This window comes from Branchiostoma floridae, chromosome 1 (assembly GCF_000003815.2).
Source record: "Branchiostoma floridae strain S238N-H82 chromosome 1, Bfl_VNyyK, whole genome shotgun sequence".
Classification (NCBI taxonomy): domain Eukaryota; kingdom Metazoa; phylum Chordata; class Leptocardii; order Amphioxiformes; family Branchiostomatidae; genus Branchiostoma; species Branchiostoma floridae.
This window is the reverse complement of record NC_049979.1, coordinates 29,756,366-29,778,474: the sequence shown is the minus strand read 5'-3', so window position 1 is coordinate 29,778,474 and position 22,109 is coordinate 29,756,366. Positions and strand designations below refer to the sequence as shown.

Here is a 22,109-nt window from a genome sequence, read left to right as displayed (position 1 = left end):
CGTGGTGGGTGCCCCCCCCCCCCCCAAAAAAAGTGCTGAAATTACAGCTATTGTCAGAAGCTTTGTTCGCATGAAAATTTTGGCATTTTCTTTTTGACGAAACAAACACTGTGTTCTGGTCCTTGACATTTGAATGTACATAGGATCATAACAAATATGCTATCATAGTAAAGGGGAAACAAATAAGCTATAAAATTATACATAATATAATAATACCATTGATAAAGTAATAACAGAGATAATTACGATGGCACAAATTTAGGCTTAAGAACTTTATTTGCACTGAACGTAGTTAGTTGTGTTACAGGGCGCTGGGTGGCATGCAGCTTCTGTTGGGCTAGTGTGGGGATGAAATGGGTTAGAAGCGTACTTGGGTTTCAGCATGCAGTGAGCTTCCTAAGCATGCTTCCCCTCCACCAATGCCAGCTACCAGTGCCTAGGAGAGAAACAAACCTCCTACCATGGTTAGAGAGGCTGGACAGAAAGCTGCTCTCCTGTAAGGCACTATCCCCAGACCTAACAAAACCCTCATCGGGAGAGAGAAGGCCTTCGTCATCAGAGAAGCCGTCACTGAGAGTGGTGTCGTTGTGCAAGACAGACGGGGGGTTGGCACGCATGCTAGTGCCCCCCAGGGACAGGTCGCCGAGGTCGGACAGGGAGCTCACGTCCGTGAGGGAATCAGAGGACAAGCTCAGGGTCATGGACATGTCTCCCAGGATCCTCTGCGGGGAGGCTGTGTTGTTACGTGCTGGGGAGTCAGACCCAAGGGTAGACACTGAATGAGAAGTGAAGGGGGTTAGGAGGGATACACATCTCCCTCTATCTGGTAGATAGACAAATCGTACAGGTATCATTATTCCTTATGTCATACCCGGTCCGTATTTACATTCAATATCGGTGTTCCAACTGGCCAGTATTTTTCAGTACAGCCCAGGGCTTCATACTTTGATTCCAACAATTGGCACTGCTTGCATGCTGTTAATACTTCATACAGCTGCTCAACTGTTTGCGTGGTTATTTTGTTCGAAATGACAAATAAAGGTAGTAACGCGATGTGCATTGATGTCACCTGTTATGCTCTTTTCAAGCGATAAACTTGAGTTTGCTCAGGTTGGCATAATATGAACAAAATACAACACGGGGTATTCGGTATCGCCCCCCGTCCCGGCCTTCCCGCAGGTCTGATTGTCCTCCGGTACCTGTGGGTGATACGGAATACCACGTGTTGTACTCCCTATTTCTCTAACAACACTCTAAATATAGCAAGATTACTCTGCAACTTAACTTCCAAAGCCTTGTACTTCGCAAGATTTACCCACTATTCTAACAATACAACAACATGCACTTTTTGCATCTGCAATAAAATAGGATAGTAGGACCCAGGGTTTGACCTGATTGCCCTGGGCAAGTGAAAGTGCTGATCAGGCAAGTGCATGTCCAACCGGACTTTCTCATATGGCAAATGAATCTCTAAAACTTGTGTTACCCTGATTAGGTACAACATTTTGAACAAAGGACCATAAAGGCTCTACTTACCCTGCAGTTTGGGATCGTAGGGGTTCCTTCTGAAGGCGTTCTTCTGAGAGTTGGATGCTCTGAAAATCCAGAATCCGAGCACTACAAAAATCAAAAATTGACAATATTTTTCAGTTACTGATTCAGATTACAATATAAGACGTTGACATAAAATTGTTCCACCATCGCTTTGCTATACAGCAAAAGTATGATAATAAAATGAACAAATAAGTTACACATTCTTATATCAATTATCACTGGTCATTTTATATCAGTAAAAACAGTTGGTATTTGGAAAATCAACCAAACTTGATGCTCTAGTTTCAAGTGAGATATCAGTGCGTAGCTCTTGGCGTACTGAGTATAGTGATATAAAAATAATTATTCTACAATGTTCACAACGTAAGATATCATTGATGGAAAATGCAAGCTGACCGCGGTCTTTTTGGAGCGTCCCGATTATCTTTTAGGTCTCCCCGCGGAGCAAGATTGGGATACCGAAGGGTAAATTTCTTACCCCGTCGGGTCTAAACTCTCAACCCCAGGGAATACAATGTCAAAAAACATGCTTTCCCGCGGGAAAATTGCATCCCCGGGGATAGAAATGTCAGGTAAAATTCTCCCTCACACCTCTCAGAGAGATGTGAGGGAAGGCGTGAAAGGCGTGAATTGTCATGATTTGGACCGTTCGGGTCATGATTTGGACCGTTCGGGTCCATATCATGGACCGACGGTTTCACAGTCAGAAAGGACTTGGATTGATGATTATAAGGCACAATTCAATCCCCTCAGACTGTTGACTGTAAAACAGTCATTGCTTCAGTGGTAGTATTCTGAAAATGGTCACCTCTTTACATCCTGAAGCAGCTTAAATATTAAAAATATGTCCAATAGTCAATGGTGTATCTTCGTCAGCAGACAGCCTAATGGTATCTTTCTCACAAACTCAACATCATCCAGATTTTATACCAGATTTTATACAGCTACTTCGCTGTGAACAGTTTGTGTTCCAAAATCATCAAGCAAATTATAAGGTGTGAATTAACTAAGAGTACTAAGTCGTATAATGGACTTGTTTTCTGCTCCGTTTTCATTGTGAGGGCCCTGACTTTTAAAATGCTTCGTGATAACCATCATGGAGAATAGATATTCAGTAGAGACTATAAGGTTCATGTGCCAGTGCACTCAAATAATCACCATCTGTCAATTATCTATTTAGTGTGAGTGGTCCTTTGTTGTCTGTTGTGTTTCACCTTATGAATACAAAAGGAGAATTGTTATTTTACTATATACCTTTTACACAGCTGCATGGGTGTCTCTGAGCATAACAGTGAGAAATCTTTTTGTGCCTTCTTACAATTGCTACCCTATATAAACTAATGTCTTTCTGTCTGCCAGCCAAACTGTCTCCAAAAGACTATTGTTATATATTAAAGACTTGGCACTGCAACCCTCTGCATTGCTCTCATTATGTAAATGACCCAATGTGGACTGGAAACTTGTAATAATGTAGTAGTTAGAGTGATAATTGCCCTGAAATCCCCACCCATTGTTCCTCCCTTCTTTTGCATTTGTTTATGACCTAATTTCACACTTCCTCCCCGGCCCTACAGGGGTGACCACTGTTGCAGTATTAGAGTAATATATACCATTAATAACGTCATGTGTAATGGTATGGGAGAGTGAAAAAAAGATACTCCATTATCTCAAGAATTGAAATTTCAGACGGGAAAGTCTTACCATCAATTACTACTCTGGCCTGGCAACTGTCAAAAGCATTTTCCCACAAATTCTATTCCAGACTGGACCTACTCTTCAAACACCCCTACCCAACCAGAGCCCTTGGATTGTTCCTGTATCCAAACAGTTAGCTGACGATCAGTCCACTATAATCTTTGGGGGCCGAATACCCGAAGTCCCAAGATTGAGAAATGTAGTTTAATTTGAAATAGTTCAACAAGTATAGAGAATAATAATAGACAATGATAACATTATTAGTAATATTACCTAATGTTACTGCCCAGATGGCACATAAAATCCCACTAAGAAGCTAGTCTTGTTTGGCTCATCTTCCAATTGGCACAATTGTGCAGGTGGATCAGACAATCAGATACTAGTACATGTCTGACCAACCTCCTTGCTCTGACACATGAGACATTCACAATACTAGTATATCATACACACTTCTTTGCTAACAAAAAACATGAACACCCGATATATTCTTCTGTACAAAGTCACGAGACCGACCTTCATAATTTTGCTAATCTTGATGTTCCTTTCAGGAGTCAGACTTATACATAATAACTGTAGATGGCAACCGTCTGTCCTTCAATATGAAATGTGTATTCAGCCATTGTTGCCGTAACAGACAGAAGACAAACAGGCTTGGCACATTTACTTGGTTGAGAGAAGCTTCCGTTTGAATGGGGAACTTCCCATTCTGCTAAGTGTAGTGTAGGGCTAAGTGTATAAGAAAGGCATTTTCATCAGTTTCGAAGCAATTCGATCGACAGGATTTGCATTATTAAAGCCCCAGGTTTCCGACTGATACAAAATATGCAATAAGCTTGACATGTGTATCAAAAAGTTTGCTTCTAAACAAGACTCGAAATATAAAGTACATCCGCTTTGGTGATTGATTGTCTTCAACGTCTGCCTGGTCATGTACATACAATATCCATTCACTCACCTTGTGCTTGTACTAGTAAGTATAAACCTCATTACTTGTAAATAAACCCTAGTACAAAGTTACGCTGTCTAAGCTAATCCAAGGAGGTTAAAAAGGACTTTTTCAACCTCCTTGGCTAATCTAAATTTTTGTGGAGTTATCTACAAAAAGGGAAGGATTCAGCAAGGATTTCAATCTCCTTGGATTCAACAAGTCTCCAAAAAGTCTCCATTCCTATCATAGTAATCTCCGAGTAGATTCCGCAGTCTTTAGCGTTCTCAGTCCTCAGTCCTCAGTTTTAGGCATTTTTTGCGTTGTACGTTTTTCTGGAGTTGCGCGTATTTAACAGATAGCGACTCCAGGTCAGGGTCACAGAACACGGAATGGTTATAAAACACGCAATGCTCCACTAAAAAGCGGGTTTGCCTCACAGTGTGAGACTAAGTGTTATTGTTATTGTGTACTTGTTGTGTCCGCCATATTGAGAACATTGTTTGTTTGGCTTCTAGGTCTGTCATTTTATCTCTGCCCAAATTCAAAACCTTTCATTACCTTTGTACAGATGAAAGCTCATTGTTTTGCTTTGTAATTGTAGTGTATTGTCTATTTTCCCTATAGTGAATCTTGTGAACAGTGCTGTGTTGTTGAATCCAATGCAATTTCCCAACACTGCCTATGGAATATAGTTGATGATAGCTCCTTGCATATAGCTGTAGATTATCATCTCCTTTTCTTTCTTGAGGATTGTTTTCAAAGCTTTAATTTCAATGACTGTAAGCTATGCATAATTTTGTAGTTGTTGTGTCGGCCATGCTGAAGACATTGTTTAGCTTCTGTCATGTTTTATCAAAATTCGAGAGCCTATCTTTACATTAAATTTTGTTTTAAAGAAGCCAAACATCAAGAACTTCATAGTGTGTTCTCGTAATTTGTTTTCGCGTAGGGAATTTTGTGAATTTCTGTTTAATTTGTGGACACCAATGCATTTTCCCTATATTGTGGAACACATTATTTTAAAGTTTAACATATATTCGCAGAAGGGGGTTTTAGGCAGGTATACCGTATACCCTTCTTGATTCAATGTAATATGCTGAGGTGAGTTTCCATCTCCTAAAATAGTACATGAAAACACCTGCTAAGAATTAGTTCACTAGTCGTTTACTTCTTTTTGAAAGCTAACATAGCTCTAGATTGTTGACTTTGATTATTTTCTTCTATCAAGAAATAATTCCAAGTGCTGGAGAAAGGAGTTTAAAAAAGCTCCTTGACTAGACAAAGAAATTACGACCAGACATTTCAGGCCATGAGTAATGAACTGACCAATTAAAGTGTCCCTGACTGCATTCTATGCATAATTAAAGATGAATACAGGTAATTACTTTGGGCCAAGGTGCTAAAAACAATTACTATTGATAATAATGCCCCTGTCAACATGACGAATGTGGTTGTCAGATTCACAAGTACAAAAACTACAAAATCCAAGCATGTAAACTTGAAAGGCAAAGACAAGCTTGTAAATAAAAACCTATGATATAATGACATGCAAAGAATACACAACAAGTGTGTTTGCGTGAATTATTTCTGGAAAATTTATTTTACTATCAGAAAGTTAGATATTGACTGTTGAATTCATACGTACTGCCTAAATTTTATCAAAATGGACAAACTTTAAAATTGATTAATTTCAAATAATCTGAAGTGTTATTTTCTGGAAAGCTTTTCTAAAAAGTAGGCAGTCTTCTCTCAGTCTTCTCTACATCCTGTGAAAATTTTGTTACTGTTAGCCATCTGCAACAAGCTGTTCTCGGTCATTATTTGTCAAATCTGAAGAGTAAAATGTGTTCATACAATGTATTTTGCACAAATATTTTGGTAATTATCATTTAGTCTAGTACATAATTGGAATGAGCAGAATCTCTTCTCTACTTCTGCCAAATTATAACCTACTTGACCTCACAAAACTTGAGACACAAATGTCAAATTTGTCTGCCAAACCCACAATAACATTCTTTAATGGTCTTAGTCCCACTTTAGCAAAACAGAGGTCTGCCAACACTAGCTTGGGTACCTATACTAATTACCTATTTGGCCAGCCAGAACCCCCAATTTCCTGGGATGCTTGGTTTGGTGTGTCTGTGTTGTTGTTTATCTTTTTGTTGAAGATAACATTTAATTTCATGCGAACTACTACTACTGCCAGTCGAATTTGGGAATTGTCATCATGAACACAAAAGAGGCGTGAATCCAGGTCATAGTTGGTGGCATCACGGGGGAAAGTGGAATTAGAAGTTTTTAATTTTTGTTTGGATATTTGCCATGAACTTCAAGGAAAGATCACATTACAAACAAAACCCATAAAACAGTTTGGAGTTTTGCAACATGAATGAGGTCTTTGTGATTCTTGGTTAGACAAAAGGGAATCATGATATAAAGTGGTATTCTCACTGATGATCTTTTCTAAAATCTTGAATTTTTTCTTTAAAGTGCACTTCATATTTTCAAGTCCAGAGTATTGTTGAAATACTTGATATGTTTTCGTCAAAAAGGTTGAAACAGGGACCTCCTTGGTTTTTGAGTAAGAAAAGAGTAGACACAGAAAGAACTAATTCAAAATAATTTCCATAGAAAATATTTTGCTTCTACACAAACAAATGTCTGGAAAGACAATTTTCCAGACATAACATTATCCCCAATCTTATATTAAAATGGAATAAGGTAATAGCTTCTGTGCTAATGTCTCCTCCTATAGCTAGTACATACATGACAATAGGGAGCCAAGAGAGGTGTCAATGCTGGGCAGGGTTTATCATTCAAATTCCTGTTGCACACTTGACAAAACACCTTGAGAGCTTGACAGAACCAGGAAAAAAACTGCCATACAACAATAATTACAGTTACAGTAACTCAAGGAGCTTTCATCATTCATTTGTGATGATAGCTCCTTGAGTAAGGCCCAATCTATACACAGTTTTTACCGATATCGGTGGATGTGTCGGGAGGGATCTGGAACGCTGGCCGCGGGACACCCGTGGCGCTTGCAGTCATAAACAGCTATATAGCCTAATGAGCCCGCGTTGTATGTGTAACTATTTATTATCATCTTTATTTGTGGCATGCTATCATGACTAGATTCATCCATTATTACTGTATCATCACCAAGTCTTGGAGTTAACTAATGAGGTCAGTGAGGAAAAGTTTAGCAAGCCGATGTAACGTCCTTGGGTTTAGAGAGGGTCTGCATGTTCTTTTCGGTAAGGCGTAGGCAGCCTATTATTATTTCCCATAACTCTAGGGAAAGCCACCTTATCTACGTAATTCGTAGTGAGGCATCCAAATTCATCATAATTGCCTTCCTTGATTTAGCGTAATACGTAGGGTGTTCTTCTGAATTCAGCATAACTCGTTGTCACAACCCGCCACGCAGACCCAGAGTCTTTAGAGGCACCCGGGGCAGCACATCACTTCTAACTGCAAAACACCGGAATTTGACCAGTGCTCCACCAGATATGAATATTACTACTTCCAGCAAATAGACACAGACTAAGAAATCCATACTCTCCAAGCAGAGGTTATGGCTCTGGCAGTTTATGGACGATTTTGTTGGACTTTCTATTTTGTCAGATTTTGTCTCAGTTGCTATTGTTGCTAACTTTGGATTGGCGACATAAGACAAATTATGATATACATGACTGTAGTCAGTCACTAAAAGGCAAAAAGGAGACAAAATTGCATGTTGTCATGGCCTTTTCAAGGCTAATACCCCCAGCTGGGTATAAACAAACCTCCTTGGTCTAATACTACCCCAGAAGCAATGACTATTTTACAGTCAACAGTCTAAGGGGATTGAAGTGTGCCTTATAATCATCAATCCAAATCCTTTCTGACTGTGAAACCGTTGGTCCATTATATGGACCCGAACGGCCCATATCATGACCCGAACGGTCCATATCATGACAAATTTATTCACGCCTTTCACACCTTTCCTCACACCTCTCAGAGAGCTGTGAGGGAGACCTGCAGAGGTCCAACCTTTTCAACCGTATTGACAAGTTTTTTAAAAAAATTCTCTTTAATTACTCTGATTAAATGTTCTTCAAAACCCTCACTAGCCACGAACCACAAAATGTGTACAATTCCTTCAGACCAGTTAAACTAAATTCATCCCACATGTACAACACTACATTTTCTGTATCCATTTGACAACTTTGGACTACCCAAACCTAAAACATTATAAAACGTACCTTCCTGTACTAAGCAATTATACTCTGGGACTCATTGCCATCTGACAATATAAAGTCACTGTGTACATTGTCCAGTTTTAGACATGCCATCTCAAACATTGTATCTCTAAGACCTTTGACCTGAGACACTGTGCTCTATTGTAAATACTTTGATTGTTGATTGTTGTATTTTTTAAAATGTATGTTGTATAGTAATGTTGATTGTTTTGAATCTTGGAAGATTAGCCCAAATGGGCTAAAGGTTAATAAAAATCAAAGCAAATTAAACTGTCTCAACATCTCCACCCTGATGTCAGGAAAAACTGTACACAAATTGAGCCAACTCAGGCACCTCAATGTTATGTTACAAACCATGGAGAGAGAATGTATTGGCCAAAGTCTTGTGTGATTGAAAAAACAAAACAAAACAAACACATATATTGGACCCTGTATAGTGCTATCCTTTCAAAGATGACATTTGTTATGTCTATATTGAGCGTTGAAGTCAAGCAATGCCTTCTTTTGAGTCAGCTAGCTCATGATGCAGAAAAAACAGCTTCTGTTGGGGGACAGGTCCCGAGGATTTCCTGTTCATCCCGTCGGCCTCTCCTAGACATACTGAACTGGTCATACACGTGCTAATTACACAAGCTAACCAGGTGTGATTCTAATTAATTCAGTGATTTTCATGGTGGTAATTGTATGCGGTCTGCAATCGGGGTAAGCTTTGAAACCCGAAGGAACAACCTGCTCAGTCCCGCGGGAACAAGAATTTCCTGCTGGAACTTATGTTCAGACCGCGGGAAAAGCAATTTTTAAAGTCAAATATTTCAAGAAATTTGTACGTTAGGACACTAAAAAAGTAGCCTGATACTCAGGATAACATGAGCTTTCCAATGGTACGTAAAACTTTGATGTATGTCCAGGAAGAAAAAAGTTGAAAAAATAGGATTTCAACATTGGCTGCGATCAAAACGGAAAATGTACTTCCGGATTTGAACTGACTGGTGATAATTGTTCAAAGCCTAAATCTGTTGACAGTGTGAGTTACCAGAAAAACAGGAAGACTGTTTTGAATTTATCACTCAGAATCTGAGAGATGAATTCTAATTTCAAACTAAAATATTTTCATAATCTGAGTCAGATTATGAAATATTTCAGTTTGAAACCACCGTCCAGGTTACCTTGTGGACCGGTGTTATTTCTACACTACATGTACATTGTCAGGGCTTGAAATACCACCTGCATATGCAGGTTAGTGCAAGTAAAATTGGAGCTGTGCAGGTATTTCTGGTGTCTACCTGCACCTAACCTGCACTGGTCCATGTGCTGGGTTTTATACATAAATGTCCTACAATGTCAGTGTATATGGATTGTTATTTGCTGCATTGACTGTTACTACCTATAAGGCCACACCGATTTAATTTCTTGGTTCACGGATTCGCTCGCTCCTATTTTTTGGAAAAAAAAATAAAAATAAAAATTACTACTCACCAAATTTTCAGCATTAATGAAACCATTCACCAACTTTCTGGTGTAGCAAATTGGCCTTTATATTATAAGCTCCTTAAAGTGTGGGTACAGGTGCTGTTACTGTACAAAAATAGTGTTTTTGTACTTTTTTCAAGCTGAAAACTTTTTATCCTTTATGTTTTGGATTAGCCGTTACCTTTACCTCAACCATTTTACAATTTTTATTTTTATTTTTATTTCGCCCTCTCGCTCCATATTTTTTATGAAAAACTCCGTGAACCAAGAAATTAAATTGGTGTGGCCTAAAGGATAAAAGAAAAAATAGCAATGGTTCCTGAACAATTTTAGTATGATCCATACTTCCTAAATTCAGAGTGGTGCAGGTAAAATTTGTCTGGTGCAGGTAATTTTCAATGTTACCTGCACCAGTGCAGGTATGCAGAAAAAAAGTATTTCGAGCCCTGATTGTAATAATATAAATGGAAACTAAAGCTGGCTTGGTGTACATGTAACAAAATAACCCGGCTAAAACTCCTTGTAATTAAAGGGACATTCCACTCCAGAAGGGAGTGTTATTTTCCAATAGATAATGTATCAATGAATACATGATCAGCCAACCTTTTGTGGAATTCCACTTGTGGCGAATTACGCAACGTGTGTTTGTAAAACAATATGACACTCACTAAACCCATGCAGACCCTACCCATGTATTCCCTATACGTGTAGACACTTCCTTTATCGTGAATATTTTCGGCATAAATGAGGGGCGCTAAGCATGTACCAAGAAGGTCAATTGTTCACAAGATATCAAAGAACACATATCTAGACGTGTTTTTCTTAGCGCCCCTGAAATTAGCTTTGTATGCTAACTTAAGTCAGGCACATTGTATTCAGCCACAGGCTGAGATTGATTTAATTTAATTAGAGGGTACTTGGGGAGTTTTGTAGAAGACTGAATGCTTTTTGATGCGCGTGGGGCTAATGGGTTCTCTTTCGTATCATGGTACATAGCATACATTTGTCACTTCTACAATTAGTATCTATCGGAAAATAACAGTCCCGTCTGGAGTGGAATGCCCCTTTAAACAAAAGTGGAACCTACAGTTGAGGAGCACGATGAGCGCGGCCTGCACGTTGGTGAGGTCATGTTCGGGATGGTCCACCAGGTAACGCCCCTGCAGGGTGTAGGTGAAGGGCACCCAGGCAAGGTCACCGAACGCCAGCATGAACCCAAACCCTTCAGTCGTGATGTCGTTGGTCGTCAAGATGGCATCCTGAGGTGTCAACAGACAAACAAACGATGGGTGTCCACCTTCAATCAACAACACATCAGTGTTGACACACGAGGGTTGGGGTTTTGTGCGCGTTTTGCGCGTTAAAAGCATGCACATTAAAATATGCAAATTAGCTGATTCCCTCGGGATTTGAAAACTTTTTTGCCATTTTTAACTTAACAGCTTGAAGATGATAACACAAAATGAAATTAAGTATCATGTTGTTGCATTCTAGAGTACAATATCCCTTTCTGTAAATATTCCTGGAGTTTTAAAGTGATTTTTAAATGTGAAGTTTTAACGCGCAACAAAGGTTGACATTTGCATGTGAAACAATCTGCTTGAGAAAAGATGAAATGAAGCTTGTAGAATGGAGAAAAGCCTCAAGCAGTTATGCAAAGCCTCATATTAGTAATTTTTCCATGTATTTGTGTCAAATTCAAGTGATTTTGAAACCTGCTGGATATGCAAATTAACCTATTCCCAAGGGACCAAAAAATTAGGGGCTTTTCAAACCAAAAATTCAGGTAGCAGAGGTAAAATCATATAATGGGGCCACATTTTTCTGGCAGAATTTATCATTTGCACAACTTAATTTTTTAACGCGCAGAAAACCTGTTCCCCTGATGGATGGGCATTTGAAGCATTGTCAGGGTTGGACAAGTCCATTAGCCCGATTGCCTGGTGCAAGTAAAAGTACTGTTCGGACAAGCATATGTACTTGTGTACTTGCCCGACATGGCCAGTGTGATTAGGGCAGATAATATTTGGTATATTTACTACTAGCCTGGTATAATCACAATCCCATTCTTGCGCTTAAAACATTGCTACATGCTTTAAATAAAAGTGTTTATTTTCTCTTATAAACAGAGAAAAGGATTTTCTTGCTGCAGGTAAAAAGGCATAGAAATATGTTATTTGAATCTGAGGCAGTGAAAAGTTTGTTTGGGCACGTTAACAAGATCATGTACATGTACTTGCCCAATATGACCAGTTAATTTTCAGAAAGTTTCAGTTAGGCCACACCAATTTAATTTCTTGGTTCACGGATTCACTCGCTCCTATTTTTTGGGAAAAAAAATAAAAATTACCACTCAGCAAATTTTCACCATTAATGAAACCATTCACCAACTTTCTGGTGTAGCAAATTGGCCTTTATATTATAAGCTCCTTAAAATGTGGGTATTATTATTGCGGTTATATTTTTCATTCATGAAGAATGGGACAAACATAAAAACTGACACTACTTTTGTAATTTTGAACGAACAGGTACTGTTACTGTACAGTAATAGTGTTTTTGTAATTTTTCCAAGCTGAAAACTTTTTATTCTTTATGTTTTGGATTAGCCCTTACCTTTACCCCAACCATTTTACAATTTTTATTTTTATTTTTATTTTGCCCTCTCGCTCCATATTTTTTATGAAAAAATCTGTGAACCAAGAAATTAAATTGGTGTGGCCTTAGGTACATCTCCAAATTTGGGTGCACACAAACACAGAAACCCACCTCAAACCAGAGAGCGTCGGCCACATACAGAGCCTGGAACAGGGTGACACAGGTCAGGGCAGTAGACAGCTGGCCGTGCTCCGAGTAGTGCTTGGCACACAGACACAGGTTGATCATCACCTATAGAAGACAGGACAGAGTTAGCAAGCTGGGATTCAGACATTCATTATTCATTTGATGCACGGCTTCTACCTTTAGTCTGGAGTCCAGCTTTGTTTGCTTGAGTAAGCTGCCGAAAGTCAGTAGCAACCTACTCAAGAGGACTAAAGCGAACAAGGCTGGACTCCAGGCTAACTATCTTTGGCTACACTGATTCCATTAGATGGATGACATACACCGCACATCAATTTTTGTCCATTTTGTCCAATTTTGGGATTCACCAAGAATGTTATCCATATACTTGAGTAATCTAATCAGAATGACCATACTAATATAAAAGAACTGTAAAGTCAGATTCTCCTGAGTCTTCTCCATGAAGTTTCACATTATATAATGGTAAGGATTTTCTATAAAATGGCTCTTTGTCTCGAACGCTATCGTAATCTGGCTTACCCATCCGATGAGACCAGGCCTCAGCTCACAGAAGTACTTCAAGTCGAAGCTGCCGATTCGGGGGTTCAGCTCATGGCCGATGAAGAAGTCATAGACTGCATTTCCTGCAAGATAGGGTAAAGGAACATGGTAAATACAAGTACAATGTATGATGATTGACGATCATGCATAGTGAGAGAAAATAGCTAAGGATGAGGCTCAGGAGCTGTTCCATTGACTTGTGTATTGTGTACATATATTAATCATGGAATAGCTGCTTTTAATTGACATGTAAGTAAATATTTGATGTTTTGTATGTACGTCATTGTTTGTCTGGCATGCCGTAGGGCACGTCACTAATATGTGAAGAATTTTCTAATAAAGTCTCAAAAGTCTCTGGCACACTGACCCGTCTGCAACATGTGTGAACAAATGGTAAACTTGTGTGACACTATGTTTATATATATAATTTATGTCATACCTCATACCTGGGCTGCGGAAATGTTCAATACAGGTGTTCCAGACCGTGTGATAACTTTCCATATCACATGGGTTCTAACCTGTATCACACAGGCTTCCTTCGAGTAAATCAAACTATTTTGAACGTCGAACTAATTCAAATACCGGATTCGGACTTTAGAATTGCTGTTGTTACAATCTTTTGTTCAAGGACACATTTTCTCAACTTCTGGTGCATTTCGCATCGAAATATGTCTTTTTTCAAGTGGATATGACATAAATAAATAACACGGTGCATTCCCCATCACCCTTGGTCCCAGCCCTCCCACGGGTCGGATCACCCTTCACCCTTCGGGCGATCGTTCCAGCGGTCGGGCTGGTACCTCGGGTGATACGGAATACACCGTGTTGTATTCTACATTCATCAGAAATGTTTCCAACATGTTGGACACATGGCAGGAAACATCTACCACATCAAGGTCATGTAGACCCCTGATCGGTACCCACCTGAGTTTCCAACTGGGGACAGGGCAGACTTGGGCGCCCTCCTGGCCCTGATGTACAGAACCACGCTCATAAGGAGGGAGAAGGCAGTGGCCGTGCTGGCCAGCTGGAGGTAGTTATCGTACACCCAGCCCAGCGGCGCCTTGTAGTGGTAGGCAGCTCCGAACGCAGCCAGGCTCACCACAAATGCAAAGAAAGCTGGTAGGAAGAGATTGGAGAACACATCAGTGACTAGAACTACCTCGTTGTGCCAATCTCTTTCTTTCTTACCAAATCCGAACCAAAATCAGCCCTCTCTGAACCGTGAAGGTGATAGATTCCGTCTTCCTGACACCTTTGATTCACTCCTGACATCATCACAGTCACACTTCGGATTTCCGCATAGTCAGCACAGTGAATCAGACGTCTGACAAAGCTTAGTGAAATTGACTGAAAACTGATGGTGCTTCCTTTGGGCTTGAACAAAGCTCAATTTTCACAACTATGACTCTGAGTTTTCTTTCACTCGAAATCCAAAAAGGCATTTACGAAAAATTTAATCTCCGATATCATGTCTTGCCCCCCTACCCCCAGTCAAGTCAGCATAGTTTTCTTTGGTTCCTACAGACTATAGTATCTTCTTTCTCTGCCAATGTTTAGACAGCTTCCCTTGTCAACATGTAGACTCATCACAAAGTGGACGCAGAAGTAGCCTTGTCGTGACTTTGCCCCGAATAAGGAAAAAGAGCAGCTGCCAAAATGTTGGTACAGAAAAAGAATAACATTGTGCCCCTAAAACCATACATGAAGTGTCTTGTTACCAAGTAATCAATCCACATTGTTACAACAAAACAAATCTGACAGTTCTTACACCTACCATTGATCCTGTACTTCAGCATGCGTCCATCCCTGAGGGGCACACCATCAGCTAACTGTGGAAATTAGTACAAAAATACAGGTTAGAGCCTGTTTTGCTTCTATGTGCATGTGACTATAGCCTAGTCTGGGTACCATCTGGAAAGTAGTTTGCTCAAGGGTTTATTATACACTATAGTCGCTTCTCGCTCTGACATTCGTCTGGAATCCTCCAAATTTTGGACGAGGGTGCTGATTGATCCCTACACATGAGCGAATTAAGGAATGGGTTGAAGCGATCGTTGAAACAGGCGTTCCAACACCCTAAACGCCATCTGTACACTTGCGGGAGGGCCTTCTGTCATCGCAAAAGCACTGTAGAACCCATTCCTTAATTCTCTCATTAACTGACGTCACCACTAAAAGATTTCAAGTTTCCCACACGGGTAGCACAAGCCAACATAGGAACTAACTACTATCTAAATAGTACCCAGACTAGTCTGTAGTTTTACTAAAACCTAGACATGTGTTGTGCAAACTCACCCTGCCAATGGGAAGCATGTAGATCAGGGCCTGGAAGGCGAACCAGCCCAGGAACACCAGAGCGGCGTTAGTGTTAAAGTATGCGTCCAGCGTCTTGGGTAGGTGCGGCACGAATACCAGGTCGCAGTGCGCCTTGTTACACACGCCGTACAGGTACAGTACCGTGGCCGGCAGCAGGAACGTCAGCAGGAAGGCGCCCACGGGCCCGCCAAACTCGTACTCCGTAGTCTTCGGCACGGCGCCGGGCTTGAGGTCCAGGCCGGGCACCAGTTCCTTGTTGGTGCTGGAGCGGGTGGCGTACCTGTGGACCACTTCACTCTTCTGTTCTACAACCTGCATGGGTTAGATATACGAGACATTTTTAATACATAGGAACTTTCTAACTCATAGGACTGTGTACATTTGCGAAAGACAGTCACAAACACTTTGCATGGCAATTTTTTTCTTAAATGAAAAGTACTTGCAGTTGCGAACAAGCCACAAGCTAGACACCAACAGGTACCGCAATGGGAGTCAATAAGCACCAATGGATACAAACCAGGGTTCGAAATACAGATACTAAACTTGCAATTTGCACATAATTTTTGAGATTTGCATGTAAAATTATTCTGAACTTGCAATCTTGCATGTTGAAAATACCTGGCCTATTGGAAAAATACTGAGGAATTAGACCCCCTACTCTTAGACAAAAAGACAAATGGACGTGTGTCTTTATCCTTTCTTGTTTTTGCCAGTAACTTTCTACGGTAGCTTTACTAGATGTAATCAAAATTCACCGATTCAAGCTGGCGATACTTGTCGCCATCGCCGCCTAGTTGTATTTTGCATGTAAATTTTTCAAATTGCACGTAAAATTTTTGCCAACTTGCAATTTTGCATGTAGCAAAAAAAAGGATTTCGATCCCTGCAAACTAGAGTAGTAAAATATTCCCAACGCAACACCCATCCCACACGCCCCAGCCATGTGATGGAGAGAGAGTGGAGTGCGGAAAAAGCCCCATCTCAGACCAGGGCGTGAGGCGATGCTCCACGACAAGCCCTACTGTTGGGTGGGTGTGGAAGCGACCAACATCTTCCCTTACTTTTTACCCTCTATCCCTTTATCCTACCCTTAACTCCCCTTACTACCCTGCTTAATATTCTTCCTGTCCCCCGCTATCCCCCCATTACAAACTTCGCGCTCACTTCTGTTTCTTGTCTCAATTCTGTAATTAAAACTAAGATGCCAGTTACAAGGTTTGCTTGTTGAACTTTGTTCTAATGAATCTATTCCAAACTGCATCAAACATATTTGCCAACATGCAATTTCACATGCGACTGGAAAAAAAATTGAGCCTAGACACATGTATGCGAAACCTGCATAATAATTACTAACGTTAATATACCGTAATTCCTGATTTTTTCAATGTACTGAACATTATGTTCATGGTTTTCACGGTAACGACTGTAACGTGAACTTATCATCACTGATAACAAATAATTCACAGACTTTTTTAATGTGCACTTGCTGTGACAGTCACAGTGAACATTTAATTCCGAGAACAAATTAAATTTTCTCAGACCGTGAAAGTTTGGTACCGAGAAGACAAAGTGAATTACAGTATAACCCAGGGTTCTAGCTAGTACGCTAAAATTTGTGACCCCTACGCTAAAATAAGGGCCACTACGCTAATTTTTAACTAGTGTAGTGGTGCTTTGCTGTCATTTGCTTGTTCAACAATGACTAATAAATGTCTGAACAATGAAAAATGATGATATGCCACTCAAAACTGACCCCCAAATCCTAACTTTTAACTCTACATCTTCAAATCTCACTGTGGAAGGACTAAGACCCCCCAGGGTTCTCCCCAGAGGGTGGAATAAGGGAGACCCTCCACTATACTCTCAGCCAGCTCCACTATACTATTTTTCAAATTTAGTGTGTTTCTTCCCTATTTTCTTTGTTAGTTTTGCTAAAATTAATGACAAGTCACAGATTTTTGTACCAAGTGGCATCACTTTTCCAGTCAGCATTGTCTGCAAAAACTTGTGAATGAGCAATGATCAAAACAATAGTCGTATTGCCACTTCACAACAAAGGAATCACAACAGTATATATTATACTTGTAGTATTTGACACCCTCTGTCATTGCAAAATGAACCCATTTTCATGAAAGCGCAACGCGTTGGTGCAGGTTATTTTTTGCCAGCCCCTCCACTATACTAAAAAATTCTGGGGAGAACCCTGCCCCCCCTTCCACACCAATCTCCTGATTAGTCGCTTTGCTACCATGCCATTCCCACTACGCTAAAATAAAATCCTGGCTAGAACCCTGTAACCTTTATTACCTTTTTCACCTCCATCTTGGTAATCTTGGCAGGAGTGGATGTAGCCTTAGGTTCAGGAGAAGATTTAGCCTTGGGCTCGGGGCTGGCTTTCCCCTTCGGTTCGGGCGTGGCGGTTTTGGCCGCAGGCGTTGACTTAGCCACCTTACGAGGAGATTCCCTACGTCCTCGTGCTGGGGTCCCTGAGGAGTTGGCCTTGGCGACCTTCGGGGTCTTTATTGCCGGGCTTTTTGACCGTCTCCTGGGGGTTCGTCCCGGAGAGCGTCCTCGCGACCTTGACCGTGAACGCCGCCGGGACGGACTTTTGGAACCTGACCTGCCGAAGTACGATTCTGACTGGAAGAGACAAGGACAAATCATCATCGTGGTTGGAATCCAGAGATGTAGCACTTCTTGATAACTATGTAACTAATTATATTGTTAGAAGATCGGTCTGTGTTCAATTTGTCCTTTGTATTTGTTTGTCTTCATGTGCCTCCAACACATGAAACAATGTATAGTACGTATACGTACATGTAATGCTTAAAGTAAGACAAGGGATAGCAGAAAAATGGGACAAAAATTATCACTGTGGTTTCAAGTTCGGGCTATAGAAGAAAGCTGTGAACATTTCTGCATTTACAGCTACTAATTTGGCTTACAGCAAAACATGTACGTATAGGTCAATACTTGAAGTTGAATAACAAAATCCAAGAAAAAAAGGACACAACTAATAGAGACAAAGCACATTTATTAATTGAATATTCATCTTTGCCCCCAGCAATTAATAGTCAAATCAAATGAAATATACTTACAGTATCAGCACAGCAATAGTAAGACTTGAAATAATATCTATAGGTCTAGATTTTCTCACAGCTTAATTTCTTGCAGTAAAGAAAGAAGACCTAATCACTCCAGACAAGACTACAGTACTGTAGATATGTAGTTAGAACTGGGACATCGCCTCATGTGTGTAACACATCACACCACTACTGGTGTACATGGCTCCTACCATTTCAGAATGGGGGTGCATGCTCCATCATACATTCCATTGGACACACTAAAATTCTTTTTTCAGTCATCATTGATAGGAAGGTATAATATTTTGCTACGATGGCATTCTTCACTTTTCTATTCCTTGTTCATAGTTGGAATCTAAGTCTTCTAAAAAGTAACCCACATGAGATTTGTATACTGATCTTCTTTTACAGGGGAGCAAAGGGCAAAGTTTCTTCTCTATTGTCCCACTTATCTGGGGCAGGGACTGGTTTAGTGGTTACACAATCATTTAAGTATACAGAATTTGTAGGAACTGCTGAAGTGACAAAACAGAACCCCTTCCATAATTCGCTCATGTGTAGGGACCAATCCGCACCCAGGAATCATTCAAAATTTGGACGATTCCAGACGTTAACGTGGTCCGGGATCCCAGACGGAACAGCAAGCGATATGTATAGTCTATAATGAATGTCAGAGCTAGAAGCGACTGTATATACAGTATATAATGAATGCCGGAGTGAACAACTTTCCGGATGATACCCAGGCTATGCTATCGCAGGATCTGCTTGGAGATTATGATTGACAGTACTTACCAGCACATGATGGGCAGCTACCTCCTCCTCCGTACCCTCCTCAAACCTGACCACGTACTTGTCCCCCTCCAGGGTCTTCAGCACCTTGGCGTGGAACCACAGGTGGCTGCCCGGCCACTTGGCCATGACAGTCTGACCTTCCTCGTGACGTCGGGACATCCTTCTCTCCTGTACAAGAAAACAAATAAACATTTCATATTTCGCTCCTATGTTCGCTTCTGCTTAGCTATCTGTCTGGAGACCAGTACGCATTCAAACCTTATGGTGGTAACGCCAGTTAATGAGCGAATTAAGGAATGGGTTCTAGAGCGCTTGTTCAATAACAACAGACCCTCCCACAAGCAGACGGAGGGCCTGTTCCAACAATCCCTTGAACACATTCCTTAATTTGCTCTAGTCTAGGGACCAATGATTGAAACAGTGCCCTTGTCCAAAATTTGGACGATTCCAGACGTTAACGCGGTCTGCGTGTGGGATCCCAGACGGAACAGCAAAGAAGTGATACATATAGTGTATAATAAATGTCAGAGCTAGAAGCAACTGTATATAGCATATGACTATATGAGTCCCGGAGTGACCTACTTTCCGGATGGTAACAAGGCTAATTTTCTGGATTTAAGAACCTACTTTTCAGACTTTATAAAATCTAAAACTTTTAATAAAAGATGCTTCAATAAAGTTGTTGCCAAAGTCATTTGTATTGCCTTGTTGCAATGTCAATAAAATATAGAAGAGAATCTCAATTCAATGCTAGTAATGTATGTTGGAAACCCAGCAGAACACGGGCACATCTACTTTGAAACAGCACTGAAACTTTGAAAGAGCTAAAAAATAAATGAGACCCAGTACGAAAAGAAATGATCAGCAAAAGTGTATTATGACCCAAAAATGACGGGAAAAAGGCCCCTAGTAAGAGCCTGCTATGGAGGCTAGGAAGGACTAACATTTTTTAGTTCCATTATTTGGGTCCTGGGCAGCCAGTGAATGTTTAGATACTGGATGATCCAACCCAATGATCAAAAGAATGTCAACATCTTCCCTTAAAACAACACCAGAAACTCCTTTACTTCTGCTGTCAGTGTGGGAGGGAAAAGTTTTTTTGCTGTTTCAAAATCGAAAAACATTCTGTGGCACTGTAGTAGTACAAGCAAGGACAAGGGAGACATGTTTCTAATAATATAGTAATATCATCATAATCGTGAAATTGCGGTGGGGATGTTACAGCAAAATACAAATCTTAAAACCACAGCAAAATTTCAAGATTTAAAGTAGGCAGTCTATCTGATATGGTAACCATAACAACCGGTTAGGGATATTTGGTCCTTCGATTTAAATTTCCAGTTCGTTTAGGGACAATTCATCATCTGATTTCTCCAATACAGCATCCAGATACATATACACCACTTCAAACATGACATGCCTACTGGCATTTCTAACTGTATTAATTAAAAAAATTGTCATTGGTCAATATTTTAGACCTATAAAACATTGTACTGATCATAATTTGTGAGGTCAATCGTGTCTTTCGACACCCCTAAAGAATTATGTAAACCCGTAATTTAGTGTTTCACCTAATAAGTGGTGCAATGAAGCAAATAATCTGTGCTTGCAGGGGATTGCTTTGAGGAAAACCTCAGGCATGCAAAAGTTAAGTAAGCTGAAAAATTCCATCCCAGTTTGGACATTCCAATGGATTGTTATTTTATGCAAACAGATTGACAAGCCATACTATGTAGTGTATCTACTACTTGAAAATACTTCCAAGACACGACAAAAGACAAGACACCAAATGTTCTGTTGTTGTCTTGTATTTACTCTTTGTGCAGTGGGGCAGATCAACCTTTTGTATTTGCCCGCCTAGACAACGTACACAACCTTACGACACTTCTTCATGTAAAGACTTTTCAAACAACAAAGACACGCTAAGTGCAGTTACAGAGTACACAAAAGTAAATTATGTTTCAGGATGTTTTCTAGTGGTGCCTACAAAACTTAGTTATTAACTTTTGCTAAAAATCACAAAGATAACATTAACATCACTTGTTTTCCTTCATAATCCATTCATTAATAAAAATGAATTAGCAAGAAATTTCTCAGGGGAAAAGTCAGAAAAGGGGAGAGGATCTTGTTACAGCGTCGACCTCGTCCAGGCCAGGGCACAAGGACACGACGCGAGGGGGACGCTACACACATGACAAGTTTACCGAGCAAACAAACTGGACTATTCGTAGAATAACAGACTATTCGTGACATGTGGTGTTATCTGCAAACACCACAGAACTTCCGGTAACTTCGATCGGACATAAGGAAGGAAACATGCGGCATGTGGCACCTCTTCTCTGGCCAAATATATGTTGTTCGCCCGCACATCGTATCATGGCGTTCTTTCGCAAATCGTGATCACTTTCACAAACAGGCTGCTATGTTCTACGTACTTTTTACTCTAACTGTATCTTTAAAAATAAACATAGCTTATGCAGTATCGAGATGATGGGGTCAAAATACAACTTACCTTGTGAAATGTAGAAAAATCCGACTTTTACCGAGCGTAGATCTGCAAAACGTACCAAATTTACGCTTTGTCCTGTAGCGTAACGACTTCTTCGCGGGCGATGGGCGGGAAGCACTCTGATTGGTCGAGCGATAATTTTATCAAAACACTGACCGCTGATTGGTTAAGTGGCT

At 40.3% G+C, this 22,109-nt stretch overlaps 1 protein-coding gene across 2 annotated transcripts in view; it reads right to left on the bottom strand.

Moving 5' to 3' along the window:
• Window positions 1-22,109, bottom strand: part of LOC118414075 (delta(14)-sterol reductase TM7SF2-like) — a 25,788-nt gene extending 3,679 nt beyond the window's left edge. Inside the window, exons 1-11 of one of the 2 annotated variants that reach the window (XM_035817844.1) lie at window positions 21,937-22,109; window positions 19,425-19,592; window positions 17,857-18,189; window positions 15,529-15,861; window positions 15,008-15,062; window positions 14,155-14,349; window positions 13,210-13,313; window positions 12,658-12,777; window positions 10,979-11,150; window positions 1,537-1,617; window positions 461-775 (exon numbers count right to left, since the gene is read on the bottom strand). In XM_035817844.1, coding sequence (XP_035673737.1) covers window positions 461-775; window positions 1,537-1,617; window positions 10,979-11,150; window positions 12,658-12,777; window positions 13,210-13,313; window positions 14,155-14,349; window positions 15,008-15,062; window positions 15,529-15,861; window positions 17,857-18,189; window positions 19,425-19,583 — 1,867 coding nt within the window. In that variant the 5' untranslated portion in view covers window positions 19,584-19,592; window positions 21,937-22,109. The remainder of the gene's footprint in view (window positions 1-460; window positions 776-1,536; window positions 1,618-10,978; window positions 11,151-12,657; window positions 12,778-13,209; window positions 13,314-14,154; window positions 14,350-15,007; window positions 15,063-15,528; window positions 15,862-17,856; window positions 18,190-19,424; window positions 19,593-21,936) is intronic. The other variant, XM_035817852.1, reaches the window with a different exon arrangement.